Here is a 20,984-nt window from a genome sequence, read left to right on the forward strand (position 1 = left end):
CGTTTACTGGTAGGACCTTGAGGACTCCACACAGCCGTGATTTGTGCACGGCCGCCTTCCATGACACTATAAACGTGTCAGAATAAAAAGATTTTAGTGTTACACTTTCTTTTCCCGAAAGAAACTGCACGGGACTGATGGAGAAACCTTGGTTTTTTAATCATAAATATGACCATAAAATATATTGTAATAATAAGATGGCATCCTTTGATAAATTCACATTTTTGTACAATAATTATTGTAAGTTTATTTTTGACTTAAAATAAAAAAAATCTCCTTTAAATGTTTTCAGATACATATTTATTAATTAATACAGTTTAAATTATAAATTATCGAAAAAATGTCTCAAATTGCAAGCTTCATATTTTTCCGCTAGGTGCTTCTGGTAGATAGAGGTATCGCCTTAAATAAAAAAAATATTAAAAATGAACGATGCGATGCACTGGAAAACCAATCAAATAGAGTTAATCATTCGAAGGTAATGTAAGTCGTATTAAAAGAATTCTAGACGTGACGACATCAAATATTTTGGCCAGTGACCTAAAGGCAAATTGCAAATAGTTAAATAGAGGAAAGTAGAATAATGGTAAGAAGATTGTAGAAGGCTGGACAGGTAGGCAAATCGGAGGATATTAGTGAGGGACAGAAATCCGATGAACACATTTGTGGAGGAGGTCAAATTACGCACTGGGACATAGCTCCGAGAAAGAGGAATAATGAATAAATAACCAAATTATGACAATATTATAATATAATCAGGTTTATAATATGGTGTGGATCTGCCTCACGGAGAAGTTCCTTAGCCTTTTATATGCCTCACGTTATTACTTACACGTTTAATGTAGAGCAAAGCTCTTACTAAAATCGCTGTGATATCGATAATTCGTGGATTAGTATTTCATAATTATTCAAACAGATGTCACTGTGTGTTAATATTTTAGATTATGCAAATCAAACGACAGTGGCTGTTGAAACTTTGAGTTTAAGGGGGAGAGGCATGCTAGCAGAGAACCTAGCGGAAAAATACGAAGCTTGCAATTTGAAATTTTTTTTTGATAATTTACAATTTCAACTGTATTAATTAATAAATATGTATCTGAAAACAATAAAAAGGTTTTTTATTTATTTTTTAATTTAAAGATAAATAATTGTAAAAAAATGTAATATAATGTGAATTCGTTGCAGGTTCACATCTTATTATTACATTATATTTTATGGTCATTTTTAATATTAAAATTTAGTTTATTAAGTTTTCAATTTTTCGTCGTTTAGATTTTTGACTAATTCATCGTTTTAATATTTTTTATATTTATTTTAAAAAAACATCGATTTTTATAAAAATATAAATACCTATGTATAACTTGAAATCCTTTTGATTTATATAAAATTTTATTGTAGGTATGGTCCCAATATTGAAGCTCGATTTGATATAAATAAAAAGGATTTCAAGTTACACATATTTATATTTTTATAAAAATCGATGTTTTTTAAAATAAATATAAAAAATATTAAAACGATGAATTAGTCAAAAATCTAAACGACAAAAAATTGAAAACTTAATAGACTAAATTTTAATAATGAATAAAGCCCTTAAAGTCGGACGAGATAACTCGCAAAATTTTTATGTGCTGAACTTGAAGCTGAAAACTTGCTGAAGGTATAGAATCGGTTAATTATTTTTATTTTTATGAGAAATAACATTAACCATTTGCTCAATCCATTACGGCTATGCTCTGGGTTCATTGAATATGCTGTAAATACTCCGCATCAACATAGATAATTGATATAATACAAAATAATAATTATGCAAATCGTACGATAAAAGTTGACAAAATGTTCTAAATAATAATAATAATATGTAATTAATTAATTTCAAAATAAATCTTATCGAAAAACTACCAGTCTGCAACACCACTCATAACATACCTACTTACTTAATTGGCCACCCGTCAATATTTTAACAGTGACAACCTTTCAGCGGATAATGTAGCAAATAATATTACATATAATACTTATTTGCATTTTTTTTATCATCCTTACAATAAAAAGTCAGCGCACGCTATAATATATATATATATATATGTTTTTTTGTGTAATAACCTCGTTTCAATAATGAGTATTTGAAATATTCTACGAAAGCAGTCTACGGGAGAATTCATAACGAAAATTCTGCCTGCCGTTATTAATAAAATAATTTAAATTCTCAAAAAAATGTTTATTTAAAATTAAAAGTAAACAAAAATTCTGTTCGTGCATTTAAATTATTCTAAATTGCCAAATACGGATAATAAAGTCAAAGTTTATTTTCAATCAAATTTCGCAAGCACACTAAAAACAAACAAAATACTGCAGGCTTAGCGAAGCAACTGAAAACCCACGACGGCAAACAATAATATTGTTTCAGAATAAATGAGATTTTTTGACATTGAAAGATTAAAGGTTTAAACGAGCATGTCTCTCATCTGCATTTGATTTGTTATCGAACACTACGTATGGCTATTCAGCAGCGCTCGAAATGAACCGTAGCGCACCGGAGCCCAGGTCCAGCTCTTCAAACCCTCGAGACTACCACTACGTCTCATGAAAAAAATATTATTAAACTAAATAGCGTTCTGGATCGAAAATTCTTAGAAAATTATTTAATTAGCATCTCAGGTCATCAAGAATATTTTTAATATCTGTTATTTATTATATTGTGTTATTAAGTACCAACTAGACCTTTAGAAAATTGTTAAGCACTCCGGTTTATAGAATATTTTATTTCGAGCACTGTTTTATTGATATTTTGATGAGATATGTAATAAAAATAATCCGATAATATGATAGGGATGATGGAATCCGTTGAACGGTTAAGTTTGTTGTTTTATCAATTTAACTTACTATGATTTTTTTATTATTATTTATGCAGAGCACGCTCCGATACTTCTTCAAATAGTTCTCATTAATAATACCATGGTAGACTTAATACGTTCAATCACTTGAATATAGAAAATTATGTCGTAAATAATTTTAACTTGGTTAAAATCGAGAATTGAAATATTTAGACTACGACAAGTTTAACTTGAGGTTTGGCAGCGGCGTTTGTGTTGTTATTAAATTATTGCGAGAGTATTGCCAGAATTATGAAGATATTATTCCTCACTTCCTTGATAAAACATAAACATAAAATAATGACATTCAGCATTTTTCCCTCATTGAATTGTGATATTTTTACTTGTATGACTACGATATGTCAAACGATTTGTCTTGTCATCGCCGCATTTATGGTAATAATATAATATTTGATGTGATAAAGATTGAAGTTGGTTTTTAGAGCATTAAATGACATAATATTCATATTTCCTACAAAGACTACATGTTGATTATGATTAGATCTAGCCCCCAAGGATATCTCTTATTATTCTTCTGTTTATGGGACCTGGGCCATTAAGCATTTATTTACCTATTTTCATTATTTTTTTTATAAGAATCAAATCACTGTAGTTTTTGGTACATATGGTTAAGTATAACGTTGGTAGTCTCCACAATAACTACCCATACAGTATTAGGTTATGTTCTCTCAGTTCTTCCATTTGATTAATCTAAAATATTCAAAACTAATAATACTACTGCTTCTATATTTTTTGATGGTATTAAATAATCTTTATATGCCAACTTTTTTTTACGATTTATGTTTTATAGAAAACCAAATATATTATATACTTTTAACACATTGGCTGCTGACTAGATAATTGCCTTTTAATTACCAAATTTTAATAGCATGCTAATTATATCGATTGGCCACCTAATCGTTACGCGCTTCATGCGTCTTTAGCGTCCAATGTATTAATAATGATATCATTAATTCTTAAAAAGTAAAAAAGTGACTAGTGATTAGTTTTAGATTGCAGTTATTCACCAATTATAAATTTACCAGAGATCACAAACATTTAAGTAAAATAGAAATTATTTACATATTATATTATGTATGTTTTGTAAAAAAATACGCGATAATTTTCTTTGTACTCGTAGGTATACAGCTACAACAAAATATAATATTACACAGTTACTAGAGAGATTAATATTATTTAAATTAAGTACCTACGTATTAATCTCATATTAAAAATTCAAAAAAAATATATATTCGTCGTGGTTTTAATCAAAAAACATTTAAAAATAGCCACGGTCAAGCATTGGTGAAAATGTAAAATTTATGACTCGGAATTTTGTCTGAAATGCTAATCCATTAGTGATATTTTCTTAATTAAACGGATTGTAATCAAATCCAAAAATCGTACCAAGAATAATGAAATAAAATTTGGTGCTTTAATTATTTTTATTATTTTAAAATTAATAATGTAGATTAATCATTTTAGTACAAAATAAACTCTAAAACTCCACCAGTATATACCTATAATATTATTAATTTTTATTCATTTAACATGACTAGACTAGAGTTTTTAATTCATTATCATTAAAGAGAAAATCGAGAATATTATATATCTATACTCACATCTTGTTGTCACATTATTGTTTCACGTACTACTTAACTATATACGAATTTTACTGAAACAAAACTTCTTTAATGCTAATCTCAATATCTTGAAAAAATAATGCGAAATTTTTTTTTTTTTTTCCTTATAAAATTAATTAAATATTTGTATATTCAAATTGAACATACAAAAGGTTTAAAAATATAAGTTTGAAAATATATTACCAATTTTGAAAATTTTTAAATATATACATAACTACCTTATTATCAAAAATGCTACTAACCAAATTGTTGGGAGATGGAAAAAAGGGGTTTAGGTTTATTAATTAAAAAAATTAGATACCTTTAAATGCATGAATGAACAAATATTTATAATTACTATCATGATTTTAAAGTGGAAGCAACCTTGAAAAGATTATTAGATGTCTAAAAATGTACTTGGTGTGTGTGTTTTAGTATATTTTGATATTTTGATATTTTGAACGTGAATCATGTGGTATCCTGTGTATAATGATTTTTACTTCTTTTGTCTTTTTTTATTCGATGTCATTGGTTGTATCTTCGCTTTATGCAAAATTTAACCGTTTTGGACTTTGGTAGGTTTTGTAACTAAATACAATCTCTGTATTTAGAGCGGTTACAAAAGTGAATGAATGTTTATCACGTACATATTATTAAAACATAGAACAGTTTGACGATTGTTAGGTCGGTTTTGAAGCTAAGGTGATCACATATTATGCACTCATTAGAAAAATATACTTATAAATAAGTTGCCAACTATTTTTTCTTGACAGAATTTTAACCACATCAAATTACGTAGTTTTAATAATTATTTTTAAGAACGATAGGTGGATTGATAGTTTAGTAGATAAAAGTACTCTACTACTAGATGTGAGTTCGAATCCCAGTCGATCCAATTTGTTTAAGAATATTTTCTAGTAGATATGTCTCTGGTAAAATTTTGTGATTTTGACAATACCCTTTTTTTAGATGACTCGAATCCAAAATATGTTTTTGAAATTGCAATATTGATTTCAAAAAAAAAATCATCATTTGAGTCGCTTAGAATCATAACTCACATATTGCAATTTTGTCGTTTTTTAGTTAAATATGCCAAGTGATTCTAAATGAATTAATCTATATACCGAAAAATAGTTGAGTATTAAAAGCCAATTTAAACCATGTGAAAATCGTTGACAAAGTTCATTGTTGGTGTAATATGTCGTATATTTCAAAGAATAGAGTTTTGTCACCAACGCCTTCCTAACCAATCGGGGAGCTCTATTTCTCATAGTATGCTGTATGTCTGCAACGTTAGGAGTATTAGATATATATATTTAAAAAAAAAAGTTATTCGACTCTCTCACTCATTAATATTCTAGGGAGTTCAATACTGTTCTTCTAATTATAAAAAATAGTGCTCTGTTGGTTTTTAGCGATTATCTCAAAACTTGATTTTTGGAATATGTGAGTTATGATTCTAAGCGACTCATTTTATCTATTTTTATTGATTAAATATAAAATTAATGTATCTGAAAATAAATATTTAATTCAGCATTTCCTTATATATGTATATTTATGTTTTATAATAAATTCTTATCATGTACCTAAACAACAGTTCAATTAATAAATAAACCAAGAAAAAAATGTACTTACCTATGTAATTATAGACTTCTTGTTTCCAATTCATATAATGAGTTATCGTATTGACATTTAAATTTTCAATTTCCTGTACACAAAAATATTTAGTGTTCAATTTAACTCAAATATAAATTTATTAAATTTACAAAAAAGGACTAACAATTTTAAAATTTCTCATTATCCAATGATTCAGCGCACAAATTTGTTTCGGTAAACTAATTCAGGAAATTGTGAAAATTAAAAAAAAAAAACACAAATCGGAAATTAATAACAGGGGTGCGAAGATGCCTCGTGATCTAATTACACCCAAAGTGTGTTGGTTATCAATGATTGAAATGGTTTCCGCAAAAACGCGTTTCTCTTTTGAAAGTTGTTAAATTGGATGACGGCTATTTTAATTGTAATTTTAGAGACAACCTATCATTGTACGAGACGCGCGGCAACTGAACGATGCAAAAAGTGAACCGAAAGCTCCAAACTGAAACTTGTGAAAGCTGTCACAAAGCGCGGGAAATTTCTACGGCGCATGCGCTTTAAAAAGCTTTCGCATCTTTGGGCAGACGAAGGTCAAGTTCGCGCCAACAAATCCTCACGATCTAAAATTGTTATTATCGGCTTTATCTCGTTTTTATATGTTTTACATTCAATTCTTCTAGAATTTTCTCGTAAGAGAATATGTATTTTTTTCATAAAAAAGATCTTTAGTGTCAGACAACTAAATGAATGTTTTCCGATGTACAATTTACTGTAATAGTACCATTTTTAATATATTATACGAACTTCAAAAAAGCTTTCTCAGGATAGATCCTTTGCAAAACCTCTAACGTTTTCTTAATAGAAAGTAGTTTCTAATAAAAGCGAATTCATTCGATTTATATTTGGTAGGCCCTTTTTAAGATTGAAAAAACTTCGTGTTCTATCCGAGTCTGAAATGAAATTTGTATTCAGTTAAGGTTTTTTACGTGACTTATCAACCTGAAAAGCTAACAACTCCAGAGATTGAACTTAATCGAACAAGGAAATAAACAAGATTACTTCTGTATAATACATTTTCTATAAGTACTTCCAATTACATTTATCCAAGTCTCAGAGCAAGAATACTAAGATGAGTCAAGGTGGGTTTATTTTTTTCCCGCTACACTAAAAATGGTGAAAAGCTCACTTTCATTTTTGATATAAGCCGGCGGATATAAGCCACATCTAAACTTACCTCGTATACCGCACAGCCATAAATTAAATCTTCCATGAACGTCGATTCGGTGTTGCATATTAAGACCGCACACATATACCTAGCGACAGTCGCACGTAATCTTTGAAACGTATAGATATTTGGATGCGGCGATCGGCGAGCCGGTATACGAATGATCAATTCGTAGATTTCGTATGTGTCCTGGCGTCTTCGACTTGCAGCCCGAGAAGCGTGTGATTTGTCGATTGCAACAGTAGATGTTTTTTTCAAACTAAAAGTCTCATTCGACCAATCTGCGGAGCTCTATTTGGCAACGTGTGTTTTGTGAATAACGATTACGTCACATCTACGTATTCTACACGTTGCAGGCGAGACGAGTTTTGATGTGAGAGTCAGCTAAATGCACCGTGCGATATAAAACCGTATTGGTTGAAACATCTCGTTGGCTACATACTATCTAATACGAATGGATTGGCTAATTAACGCCACCGATTATCCTGAAAACTATGAATGCGTCAGCCATATACGAATCTAGCTAAAAGCCTATAATAATGATATGAAATATTACTGACTAGAGTATCATTTGCTTAGAATTAGTATTATTTTAAAATATTGAAAATACGACTCAAGTAGAGTGTTATCAAAGAAAATGCTGGTTATTTGGAAAGAAAATAAAGTAACATTTATTTTGTTTAAACAATTTATTGTCCGTCACACTAAAATATTACATTTTATAATTATTATTATAGGACGCTATTTTTTTATAAATTATTACTAGGCAAAATATGGGTATATAGGTAGATACTTTTAATTATTATTGTTTAAATTGAAATCAATAATCATATTATAATTATCAAATGAACAGCCACTTTATTAGATAAATAGTTCATGTCGACATCTCAATAACTGAACATTAAATTTCAAAAAAAAAAATCATTAGCTTTTCGAATTCCAGTGAATCATTTCTTATTTGAAATCAGTGAAAGTGTTTTAGATTAGATTTTGTTTGTACGAAGTCTTTTTGAAACTAGAACAAGGAACGAAATTTTTTCGATCAAAAAACTTAATTCGTCACAAATTATATTTACCAGAAAGACCAAACCAGTTTAATTTGAGTTTTGTTAAGTATAAAAAAACTTACACGTTATGGTTTATGTACACATTTAGTTAAATTATCAAGATTTTCTATACTATATACCTACATAGATAGTGTGACACCAATTATGTTTAATATTTTTTATGAATAAAATAATCAATTTTTAATAAAAATTTATTATAGGTCTGCGAATAGATATACATAATTCGTGGGGTTACTGTCAAAATCTGGTAAGTCTCGAAATCATGTTATGGGATAATTGCAATTTGAAGTTGAACTCAAAGCATTGCTTTATGTGCATGTTCTATATATCGGAAGACCTTGTTTTTTTTCTATCATACATATTTATATTATATATATACACGGAATTCGTTATTAATTCTAAATACCTAAATTATTAACTTACCAACTTTTGGCAGCAACCGCATGATATTATGTACGTAATCTTACATAACGATGTGTCATATAAAATTAATATTATAGGTATATGTATATGTATATCAATGCAATTTTAATAATAATTTTATCGTTTTTAAGGTAATAAGATATACAACTTAGTTGAACTTATTTTGATTTCAAAGTGAAAAATTCACTATACTTACCTATATGTTTGGTAGGTACTTGCATTGATTTCAAATAACACTTAATTTATGAAATTATTATGTTTTAGAATTTAAAGATATGATGCTTAATACAGGTGACCAAATAGTGTGAATCAATATCAATGTTAGTATTTTATAGCTAATTTTCATGTGAGCTTTTTTTATTACAATCTTATAACTTTTCATACAAAGCATTACATGTGTGAATCATTAGTTATGCTCCTCCTCGTGGTATAAATTGTTCTCTTTTATAATTGTTGTATATCAATGTAACACTTTTTTGCACAACGTAATTCGTATTTCAGAATTTACTATGGTATACACAAAACAACCATCTCCTTAATTAGGCAGTTTGTTTTGATATCAGATACCTTAACTTATTGTTTACCGTGCGTATGAAGTATTTATATATTTGGATTTGAAATTCTCGCAATGAATAGCGGTACCGATTGGACTTTGTCAACTACAATTGCCAAGAAAGGTTGGTTCGCTGTGAAGTAGTACTCGTCCAGAATGCTGGACAATGAAAGAGTGTTCACGGCCAAGGCTGTCACTACTGCAGCAACGCTCCCTTGTTCGTCAATTGATATGGACGACTTTTGGATCGCTTGGGTTATAGTCAATGGTCGATTTCCTGCTGAAATATTTGTAAGACCCGATCTAGGCGTGAAAATATCCTGAACTCCCATCTGAAAGTACAGAACAATATTAAAGATGTATAACAACATAATAAAATATACTTTCTTTTTCTTCAAAATACGATAAGTACCCACATTTTATTTGTAAGATTGTATAATATTAATGAATATTTTCAAACCTATGGAGATTGGAGACAGGTGATATAAAAAAGAAATTTTACGTGTGAAACAGATATTAAATTTGTCAATTTATTGAACCTTCTTTACTCAATTACAACATGGGAATTGTATAGGCTGACCTTCTCTCAATATGTACTTCCTCTAACTTCTAACGTTATTTTTATTTATATATTAAAAAAAAACAAATATTGTGGACATAACAAATCATAATTTAAGACGTTTACAATAGTATGATATTTAAATTGAAAAAAAAAAACTGGTTAAGTATATTCAAACTAATATGTAGGAAATATTACCCTCACAAGAAAGAATAAAAAACAAAACACATCACTGAAGTTTGTATCTTTGGGGAGCGAATTGACTGTTATCGCACCATTGATAATGGTTGACACGAGGAAACGGTTCTGACCAAGAAGAGGTCATGGCTACGACTACGTAGGTAATTGACGGGTGCATGTAAATTTAAATTCTTTAGAATGTCAGGATTGGCAACCATCCCTCGTGCGCGCAGAAGTGACATACGAGATTTAAGAGAGTGAAAGGCGAACATGCCTTGTAGAAAGGCAGTCGGAAAATAATCGTTTGATGAAATCTGAGAAATTTCTTCTACTAAATAAGCTTGTAGGAAACATTATAAGGACTCTAGAGATAATATATCCATATTTAAGAATACTATGAGAATTGTACGTATAACATTTGGATTCATGAATAGTTTAGCTTATCGCATGATACATGAATCCTAGAGAGGTTATAGACATTTTTGTCACTAGTATTATCTATGTAGTAAAATATATTGTTACATGTGGTAAATGCCTACTAAGTGATATATATATTACATAAATAAAATTAATGCATTCATTCTATTATTAGAGCTTATATTGTGATTTTTCAGTGAACTTCCATTTTCTCTAATATTATTTATTTAAGCATAATCATAATAATATTATATAAACATTCAATTTAAATGCTATTTATAATTAACTATATCTTTTATTCAAACGAATAACTCACAAGATTTAAGAATATATCATTCTGATTATTGAACATTATAAAATTTAGAAAAACACTTTCTGAGAGAGTATCTTATAACCAATAGAAAAAATCTAATCAAATCGAAAAAGTAGGTAACTATTTACTATTGCTTTAGATTACTAACCGACGTCGTGGAGTTTCTCCAATATTTTTAGAAGTAACTACTTGCACTTGCTAATAATTTATAATTAACTATTTCTTTTATTCAAACAAATAATTCACAAGATAAGTGCAAGTAGTTACTTCTAAAAATATTGGAGAAATTCCACGACGTCGGTTAGTAATCTAAAGTAATATAATATAATTTAATATATAAGTAATATAATAGCTATATATAATATAATTTATTATCTATTCAAAATATTGAACATATATATTTTAACACTGTATCCTATGAGAATAGGATGTAAGAGATCTTTTTGGAATCATATTTTTATTATAGATGATATTTATTATTATATAAGAAATAATTAGTCTACTTACACTTCTCAATGTTCCAAGCAAAGCTGTTTCATAACTGATGTTGAACTTGGGGATTCCAAGGGTCACTTTAATGTGGTTTCTCGTGTTGAGGATAGTGTTCAAGTCTGAAGGCAGAAGACGTTCAATAAGGTTGTCCAAGCCATGTTGTTCAATAGGTAGCACAAAAACCATAGAAAAGTCTGTACCCTGAAAGTAAATATATGAAAATATGTAAATAAAAATGTTTTATAGCATGGAATGTATACAGGTATATTAAAAATTCTGCTGGTGCCATACGTCCCTTCATTGCATTCTGGGGACTAGGAAAAATGATAGAAGAAATATGAGGACATCAAGAATTAATTAAGGCTACAGAACTATTGTTAGAAAAATAAGTGTATACGGACTTTCTTCAAGACATGGTTATAAAATATTTGTTTTATTGATTAAGTACCACTTAAATTTCGTATGTTTAATTTATTTGATGAAACGTTAATAATTCATATCCTACCATTTAGAAATAATGCTGCTAAATATATATTTACTGTTAACATTGAAAAACAAACAATGTTAATTTTATATTCATTTACATAGGTATGAATTACGCTAAACATTCTCCGTATAATCATAAAATTAAACCGGTAAAAAGATAATGGGTACTTTAAAGAAAAGTTTTGGACACCGGGTCGAATAAAATTAAGTTTTTAATCACCCCGTGTCTATTAAAATTTTATTACAAGAAAACATGAGACTTTATTTATTGTATAATACCTATTTTGTATTTAATATTTTTTGATATATATAAAAAAATGATGCTATAAAAATTCAAACTTTCAGCTATTCACCTAGTTTAGTATTTTTTTTTTAGTGAAATCAAAAATGTTTTTTTAACCATAATATTTTTCGTAAATAATTGCTCCTGCTTACATAATATATTTAATTATTAGAACGATATAACATACAATAACTGGTATTAGTAGATAGTGTAATACAAAAGGTGTCGTAATACATTTATTTAGTGCTTGATTTGTGTAATTTTCTGGTGTAAGAAACAAACAGCTTCTAATTGACGGCTATTATAGATATTTCTGATAAACATGTTATTTTTGTTTACTGTTTATCTACTAGTGTTTCAGCAATAAAATAAAAACAATTCCTTCGAGCCGGATTTGAACCAGCGACCTATGGATAACAATATTACATTTCCGACTACAGTCCACCGCTCTACCAACTGAGCTATCGAAGGTATCTGAGAATCCGTTAAAAAGCAAAATCCGATAACCACAAAAAATTTGGGAAAACTGGATCAGTTATTTTCATTTTTGGGTTACCAAAAATGTTACACATAAAAATGAAAATAACAGAAAAAGTGAAACTTTAAAATATGGTTCGATGAACGTTTTTTATACTATATAATAAGTATAATTCTTTTACAGTGTAAACTTTATGATACGTTAATAAATTTTATTTATATTTACTCTTAAAATAAAATATGCCCATGACTTTTAACATATTACGTAATTTGAAATGTAATAATAATCAATATTGATTTTTTTTATTAATTATAAATATTTATGTTTAGTTAATGATCATATTAACTATTTTGGGATTTAGTCTTCCATATATATATTAATATTATTTGTATAATAGTGTAATAATATATGTATAAATATTAATATTCTTACCAGTGACGAAGGGTGAAGGTAGGCTGTTAAGATATCACATAAATAGTGCATATTAGTCATTGTCAGTTAATCGTTGTTCTTTTTTTGTTGTTCAATGAACATGTTATTGTTCAATAAACCAATACTACAATGTGTAGATAGTGTTTGTCAGTTATTAAAATTTAATTAAACCCTGCCTAATCCAAGCCACAGTAATAATCAAAAATTGAACGTTTATCTATAAAATATCTAAAACTCTACCATTAAACCATACATCATTTTAGATATTTTATAGATAGAAGAATAATTTTTAACGATTATGGTTTGGTTAGGCAGGGCTTAATGAATTTTAAAAAATTAACCAACTCCACGTGTAATTCTTAATTCATCGAAAACAAATAAATATGTCTGAAAAAGTTTGTCTGAAAAAATCGCCGATAGCATACCTATACTATTATGGTTTGTTTAGGCAGGGTTTAATTGTATTCTAAAAACTAACCAGCACCATCTGGAAATTGTATTCTTAGTTCAATGAAAACAAATAAGTATGACTGACAAAGTTTAGTGTGCACTATTTATGTCAAATCATAATAGCCTACCTCCACCCTTCGCCACTGATATATAAGAATAGTAAGAAACAGCTCTTAGCATTTTAGTAAATCCAATCAAAAAAGTATAAAATTTTCTCACCATTATTACTGTGTTTTATGTACCTAAATGCCTGTTGATTTAATCAAAATGTTCTATTCCTTGTATCAATATATTAATACATCGTCGAAGAATAATAATATGGTAAAATAATATAGTATCGTGTTCGAGCAGTAATTAATCAAAATAGTTTTCTTGATTTTTATTTAATTATTCCGAATGTATTTATTAAAAAAACACACCACCATATCATGTAAAAGTTAGTGTCTAGGTACTCTTATAAAATAATTTTCAGTTATTATAAATGTTAGTTTTCAGTTCGATATTCATTATTCATAATACGTAATCGATAAACTATCAAAAACAGATCAACCATTTGGCAGCGGCTTATTGATTTTATTACTCCGGCAATAAAGTCAGTTAAATGAACGATTATCATAGAAGTGGGTGGTGAAATATGCAAATATATAATAATTTCAAAGTCAAACTGGCCATAAAATAAAATAATAGCTTCCTAACGTATCATCATACCTAAGTATTAGTTACAGTAAAATATTACGGTAATTCCGTGGTATTCGGATGAAACTATGTAGGTAGAATGTCAACTTTACAAAAAAACACTTTTTAAAAATAAGTATAATTTAAAAAAAAAACTATTAAATACTCATATTGGATGCAATTTTACATAAATGAAACTAAGTATAAGTATATAATTTCATAAAACGCTACATTAAACGTATTAGTTATCTCTAATCAACAAAAGCACGCAAGTCATTGTATGTTAAACTGGAAATTATTTATATTTTTCTTGTGCTGTAGGTATTGTAGAATTATTTTTTAACAAGTATAAATTTATTGATGACATTATATTTGCGACAAAATTTGATTTATCAACCTTCCCTTTACGACACTAATGAATTCCGTCCGTTCCGGTGATGTCACCTTTAATTACATTACAGTACAATATTAACAATATTACAGTAATTCAGAAGTAAATGCTTATTCTGGCAACACACACACGTCTTATAAGGATTTTTTGTCATTATTTTCTATTTGTTTTATCTATAAAATCAATAAAAAGGCATCAAAGCTTAATTTTATACATTTTTTTAAACATATTGTAGACATTACAAATTATTAGTTTAAGACGTTCAAAGCATGATATGAAACATAATATGAGTATTTCCATACAATCTTGTAGCCAACAATAAAGTATTTGATAACTCCAACTGCAATTTGACGGATATTTATCAACTAGGTATGTATTTACTGGATATTTGTATCGATTTTGAGAATATTAACATTTTAATTAGCCGATGTAATATTGATGTTTTTAGGAATAGCTAAAATATGAAGTTAACGAAGTGCACATTAATATAAATATTTACAATCAAAAAGGCAAAGTCATCTTAAGTAACATTACAGCAACGGCTGGGTTAATATCCAGTTCTGGGTACTCTGTACTGAGGTTGTATGCTGATTAAAATTAATATTAGGCTCTCTGCACATTTGGTGTAAGTGTGACCTGCGATTTGCGATTATATCTAGCCATCGTAGTATAAGGAGCATTAGAATTTAAATTTATATTAAAGTGAGATTTTTCATGTTGTTATGAAAATCTGATTTATGTTCAATTTTTTTAGACTACATTGCGGTCGTATACATCGCATGTAAACTTATAGATTCGATATTATGCCTGGCTTGATATTTTATCTTCAATGTGTGTTTGTTTTTGAACAATAAAATCAATAAGTTGAGTAAACGATGAACAATTATTCGCGTAAAATAAATCTGATAAAGATATTTCAGATCTATGAAAGTCCATAATGCAGCTGAAACGGCAATTTAACGTATAAATTATGATATGTTTGTAGGAATAAAACACATTTGCTCATAATTAAAATAAAGTTAACTTTTCGTCTTTTGGAATATTATTTCAGTCATGTCCCAAACCGTGTCATTTTTTGAAAATAGTTCAATAATATTGATAGATCAGTTATGAGTTTACTTAATAAATGAAATAAAAATAGTCTCTTATAATTATTAGTGACATAATGGTTGGTTATTTTATTATTCTCAGTGATTTTTAACCATTAATATTATAATTATTTAAAGTATTTTTAACTTTATTATGAAATGGCAAAAAGATCTTTTGAAAAAAAAATAATATGGAGACATATTATCACAATCAATATCACATATACACAATCGAGAAATTACAGAGATATAGAAGAAAAACATGTAGATACCCTAAATGCACGAAGCACGGTGACTGGAGGCTTTTCAGATGTGGCTATCTTCGTATCCGGAAATTTGTACGTAAACAGTTCACCGCAGGACACTTATTCGTGCACCACAGTACGTGAAACATGAGTTCGTGTAACATTTAATCAAATGACGAGTTCTTCGTTGAACATTTCACCGTGGAGTATATTTGTACGTATGCTACAACATGTGGCAAATTTTATGAGATGTGTTTACTAGGTTAGGTTAGGTTAGGTTAGGGTTAATCTAATTGGAACAGTACTATTTGCAAACTATCGCCACATTTTGTAAGATACGTACAAATGTATTCCACGGTGAAATGTTCAACGAAGAACTCGTCATTTGATAAAATGTTATACGAACTCATGTTTTACGTACTGCGGCGCACGAATAAGTGTCCCACGATGAACTGCATACGTACAACTTACATGTAACCGGCTATCTTGGCGTATAATGGGAATTTTCTGAGCTAATAAGAACCAATGACGAGGTTTTGAGACGAAATATCAAATGCATGTAACCATATGGGTAAGAAATATGACTTTTTTCACTCATTGTTAGAATTAGCTATATATCGTTAAATTAGAAGACGTACGGCTTCTTACCTGCAAATTTTCGATAGCTACAGAACCAACAGAAGAAGAATTTAAATACAAGAAAACGATGAATTACATAAAATAATGTTGTAAGAATGTATATTATGTAGACAAAATTAGGCATACGTATTAAGCCTTTAGGTCCCTTACGTACTGTTCACAAATCGTCATAAATCACGAGGCATACGAAGGGAAATCAGAATTTACGCACGTGGTTGGGATAATCAGCCACAATTTCTGGTTGCTGGCAACCATGGTTTTCGAAGATCAATTGATAGTGCGTAATAGGGCCGTATGTATGAGATTCCCAAATTTTTTATAAGCTATTTAACTGATTTTCCATCATATAGCGTATATCACTATTTGTGACGTAAGCAATCTGACGTCATGCGCCATTCAAAATGGTTGCTTCATCTGTCACTTTCAAATGTCATTTTAATTTTGTATTCATTACAAAAAACGTTTGCTTGAGGCCTTTGTTCATTTTGTAGACTCTGTAAAACATTTGCGAACTTTTAAAACAGTTCCTAGTCGTGCTGTTTACAAAATACGTATAATTTTGATCCCTAGTCTATAATCTAGATAGTAGGTAACTGATACAGTGCCTCGTACCTATTTCGCTTGCAATATCTTTCATGGAGAGATAATATGGACTTACGTAAGATTAGGATAAAATATCTCCGCTAAACGACAGCAAAAATATGTACCTACTGCTGTATCTGGCATTAAAATATTCAATTGAAAGCATTCTGCATTATTCAAAATAGTATGGTACCTACCTACCTAGTTAATTATTGTAAGATAACTGTAATAAACAAGGCACAACTCTCAAATACACTGGAAACATCAATAGTGTCATACGGTGATTGGTATAAATGATAATATTATACAGAGATCATTACATATTATTATCTAAATCTATTTGCATTTCTGTCATTTATTCTTATTCTGTTTTGACATCTCATAATTGAAGTGAAGTTAGTCACAATAATATGTATGTATTCAATATTGCCACCAAATGGAAAAGTTTACTGGCAATACTTTATCCTTTCGTACAGTAGAGTTATAAAATAAATGTGATATAATAACTGATCAATTATTTAAAGTTCATAATAATTATTCATGTATAATTATTAAATTTATATGGTACCGTTCGCACACTTTCAGACACATTTACAATTTCAAAATTTTAAATTAATGGTCGGGGAATGAAATTTTATAAGCTTGCAATTATTTGTACGCCATGACACATTATGACTTCACATTGTGACGTCGCTAACCAACAAATAACATTTGCACTTATGCATACAAACGAGCAGTATATAGCCTATAACGTATTTGGGAATCTCATGCATACGACCCATAGGCTCTAATACTTTGTTACGAAAAGTATTTCATAGACATCGCTAACATTATCAAGTGTTGCAATGTATTATATGATCAGTAGAATATATATTTTACAAAATATTTTTACTGTAATTTCTTGGCTTTTTGTTAATTTCATCTCATGGTGTTTTTATAATGACAACTAATATTGTATCAGAGAAAATTCTTCGTAGTACAACATGCATTATTATTGTGTTATTAACGGTAAATTTAAAGTATTAAGTTGAATTATTGCACAGTGAGACTACTGTATACCAAAACTAGTTTTGCAATATTTGTGGAAAAAATGTTTTACTATTCTGATTTCTGTTGTGAGTAATGCTCACTCAATCTGGGCCGACGTTTTTCCGATAACCGAATTTCATTATTCGAATTTTCGACTACAACTTCGTTTATATACATATTTGTTTTCATTTCTGTCTGAAGAGATCATATATTTTTGCAGCTAAAATATTGTACAATCAAGGGATTAACCTCGACAATGATTATTAAATTTGTATCGAATACTTTCAATGGGAATATTAATTTGTCATTAAAGTATTTTTTTTACAGTTTTACAGTATTGTTCTACATTTATAATAGTAGGTACCTAATATTTAAGTCGTATACTGTACCCTATATACTACCTATATTATATATTTATTTAAAAAAAATAAACACCTAATATACACACGTATTTTATAGTAAGAATATTAATATTTCAGTATAAAACCCTCAATGACATTGAATTACTTTCAAGCTGTTTGCTATCAGCTGTTGTTGTCAACTAGTTCGATTGTGATGATGACACACAAGACTTTCCACTCGCTTAGAAGCCAACAAACTAGCGAGTTGAAACCGTCATTTTTGGTACAATTTTGACAGAACGTATTAAGTAGTTCGTTTTTTTACCGGGAGGTCGCTACTATCGCTCTACTGCGCAGACGCAGTAGGCCCACACGCCAGCGTGTAGCGTGTACAGTTGACGGGCTTTCAACTTTTCTCTGTAGATTGTTTACAATCTGCTTGTTAGCTTGTTCGATGATGACAATGGGCGAGTTTACAAGCAGATTGTAAATTCGCCAACAAGCAGCTTGTAAAGTAGCTCAATGAGGATCCTGGCATCTAAATGTGCGTTGCTATGGAAATCAATATTACGAAATTTCACTCTGACATTTCAGTTTTCCGATGAAAATTAGTGGCAGGCCCGAATTCAGATTTATAGATGCCAATTTATCAGTACTTTTTATAAAAAACATATAAGTACAAATATATCGGTGTTATATATTATTTTTAAACATATAAAATTTAACGTAGGTAATATTTACTGTTTTATTTTACATGAAAATAAAAATGTATTTAATTAAAAAAAATGCGATTACAAAATAGGATTTTCAGAACCTACCAACATATTTGCACTAACATCTACCTATTCACACAAATAAAAAAATGGTTCACTAGTGGCATTATTAAAAACGTTTTTCCTCTGATTTATACACTTCTATAAAGATCGGTTTCGGTGAGCCAGGTATTGATTTTCGAAATATTCAGGCTATACTTAAATATTATACAGGCACAATAGATAGGTATAAAATTCCAAGGTGCCGAAAGGTGAAACTCAGTTCAATGAAAGCAATATTTATAAAAAAAATATTTGTTCATAAATTCCGGTGTTGTTTAGGCATAACCTGATAATTGCTTTTTTGGTGATTTATCTTACGTTTTGTTAATAGCCTGCCATCTGTATTTCATTTGAAAATTCTCAAAACTCTACCTTAATAATTATGATGATATGTAAACAAACACAGCGGTTAGTTTGGTCAAAACATGATCAAAAACCTTCACATTAATTTCCTAGTGTTAATTGAAAATATATTTTTTGTCATATTCTTCTTCGTTTATTTATTTTAAAATGTATTCTCAAAAATAGACAACAAAAAATAACGGAGATTTATGGGGATAATTCAAAGTATAAAATTGCTCTCCTGTATATGTAACATTTTGCAGTTAACAGGTTATGCCCACACAAGACAGATTAATTTCCATCAAATGCATCGTCATCAAACCTTTAGACTATGCTATTATTATTTTTGAGATACATATTTTACTCAAAGATAAAATATCATAAAATTTTTTAATTATTTTTATATATTTTTTTAAATAAACTAAAATATTTGTTATTTGGATAAATTTTATTTTTCCCATAAAAAAATATTTTTCTTTTTAACACACTAAATCAAAGAGTTATCTCAGAAAAAATACTTTATTCAGGATTACAAAATGTTGGCAAGTCATAGGCTTTTTATGTCCAAGAGCGGCTCTGTTTGGAAAAACATGATGTAGGTACTTGGGGGTGAAAACTTGTCATCTAGCAGATGTGACCATATGGTGACAAGTAATCACATAAGTGCCACCTATCATCTAGTGATACATTATAATTCACGAAACCCATTGGATCATTATTTGTCACAGTGGGAAAACTATTGGATATCCCTCAGTAATACTATATAAAAAGTGAGTAATATTGAGGGCTTAGTTTTCTTTCAAAATAAGACATTCACATAAGACCCATATATTGATGAATTAATCAGTGTGTTGGACAGTAAAAAAAAGTCAAATGTGATCTAAATTAAATATATACATATTATAATATAAATACTGAGAAGAGTCTTCGAAGTCGTATATGAAAATGGTGTGTAGCGAAGAATATTTAACAGCGATCCGTTTCCTTCGTTTAATGATTGTCTCAGATGTGAACGAAGAGTGACTTGCTTGTGCTTGTCATATCTTAGGAATAGAAGACACCCACCTATCCAAGTATCTGCTTTTTAATATAGATAGCTACAGAAAGAGACAATGGGAGTCGGGGATATACATTGAAGTCGTCGGTCTATGTAAAAAATATACATTATCCTACGACTTAGTCAGTGAAGGGAGGTTTTGCAGACACAACGTCATAATCAGTATTGTCAACTGGCATTAACAAAAATAAGTCATATTTATTATACGAGAGCAAAGTTGAAGTTTGTTGAGCATAACTATGAAATAAATTATTCAACTATATTGATGCATGTATATAAACAAGATATTGACTCTTTTTCTAGATGGATTCTTGTGAAGGTTCCCTAGAAAAAT

At 29.0% G+C, this 20,984-nt stretch overlaps 1 protein-coding gene and 1 non-coding gene across 2 annotated transcripts in view; both read right to left on the bottom strand.

Moving 5' to 3' along the window:
- Window positions 1-8,001: 8,001 nt before the first annotated feature.
- Window positions 8,002-20,984, bottom strand: part of LOC147065510 (serine protease inhibitor 42Dd-like) — a 39,023-nt gene continuing 26,040 nt past the window's right edge. Inside the window, exons 6-7 of the mRNA XM_085956833.1 lie at window positions 11,333-11,518; window positions 8,002-9,688 (exon numbers count right to left, since the gene is read on the bottom strand). Coding sequence (XP_085812959.1) covers window positions 9,404-9,688; window positions 11,333-11,518 — 471 coding nt within the window. The 3' untranslated portion in view covers window positions 8,002-9,403. The remainder of the gene's footprint in view (window positions 9,689-11,332; window positions 11,519-20,984) is intronic.
- Window positions 12,466-12,557, bottom strand: TRNAY-GUA (transfer RNA tyrosine (anticodon GUA)). Its single transcript is given in 2 exon segments — window positions 12,466-12,501; window positions 12,521-12,557. It is a non-coding gene; the product is annotated as a tRNA-Tyr (tRNA).

This window comes from Rhyacophila brunnea, unplaced genomic scaffold, assembly GCF_057557595.1.
Source record: "Rhyacophila brunnea isolate RB1 unplaced genomic scaffold, BYU_Rbru_1.0 scaffold_6, whole genome shotgun sequence".
Lineage (NCBI taxonomy): Eukaryota > Metazoa > Arthropoda > Insecta > Trichoptera > Rhyacophilidae > Rhyacophila > Rhyacophila brunnea.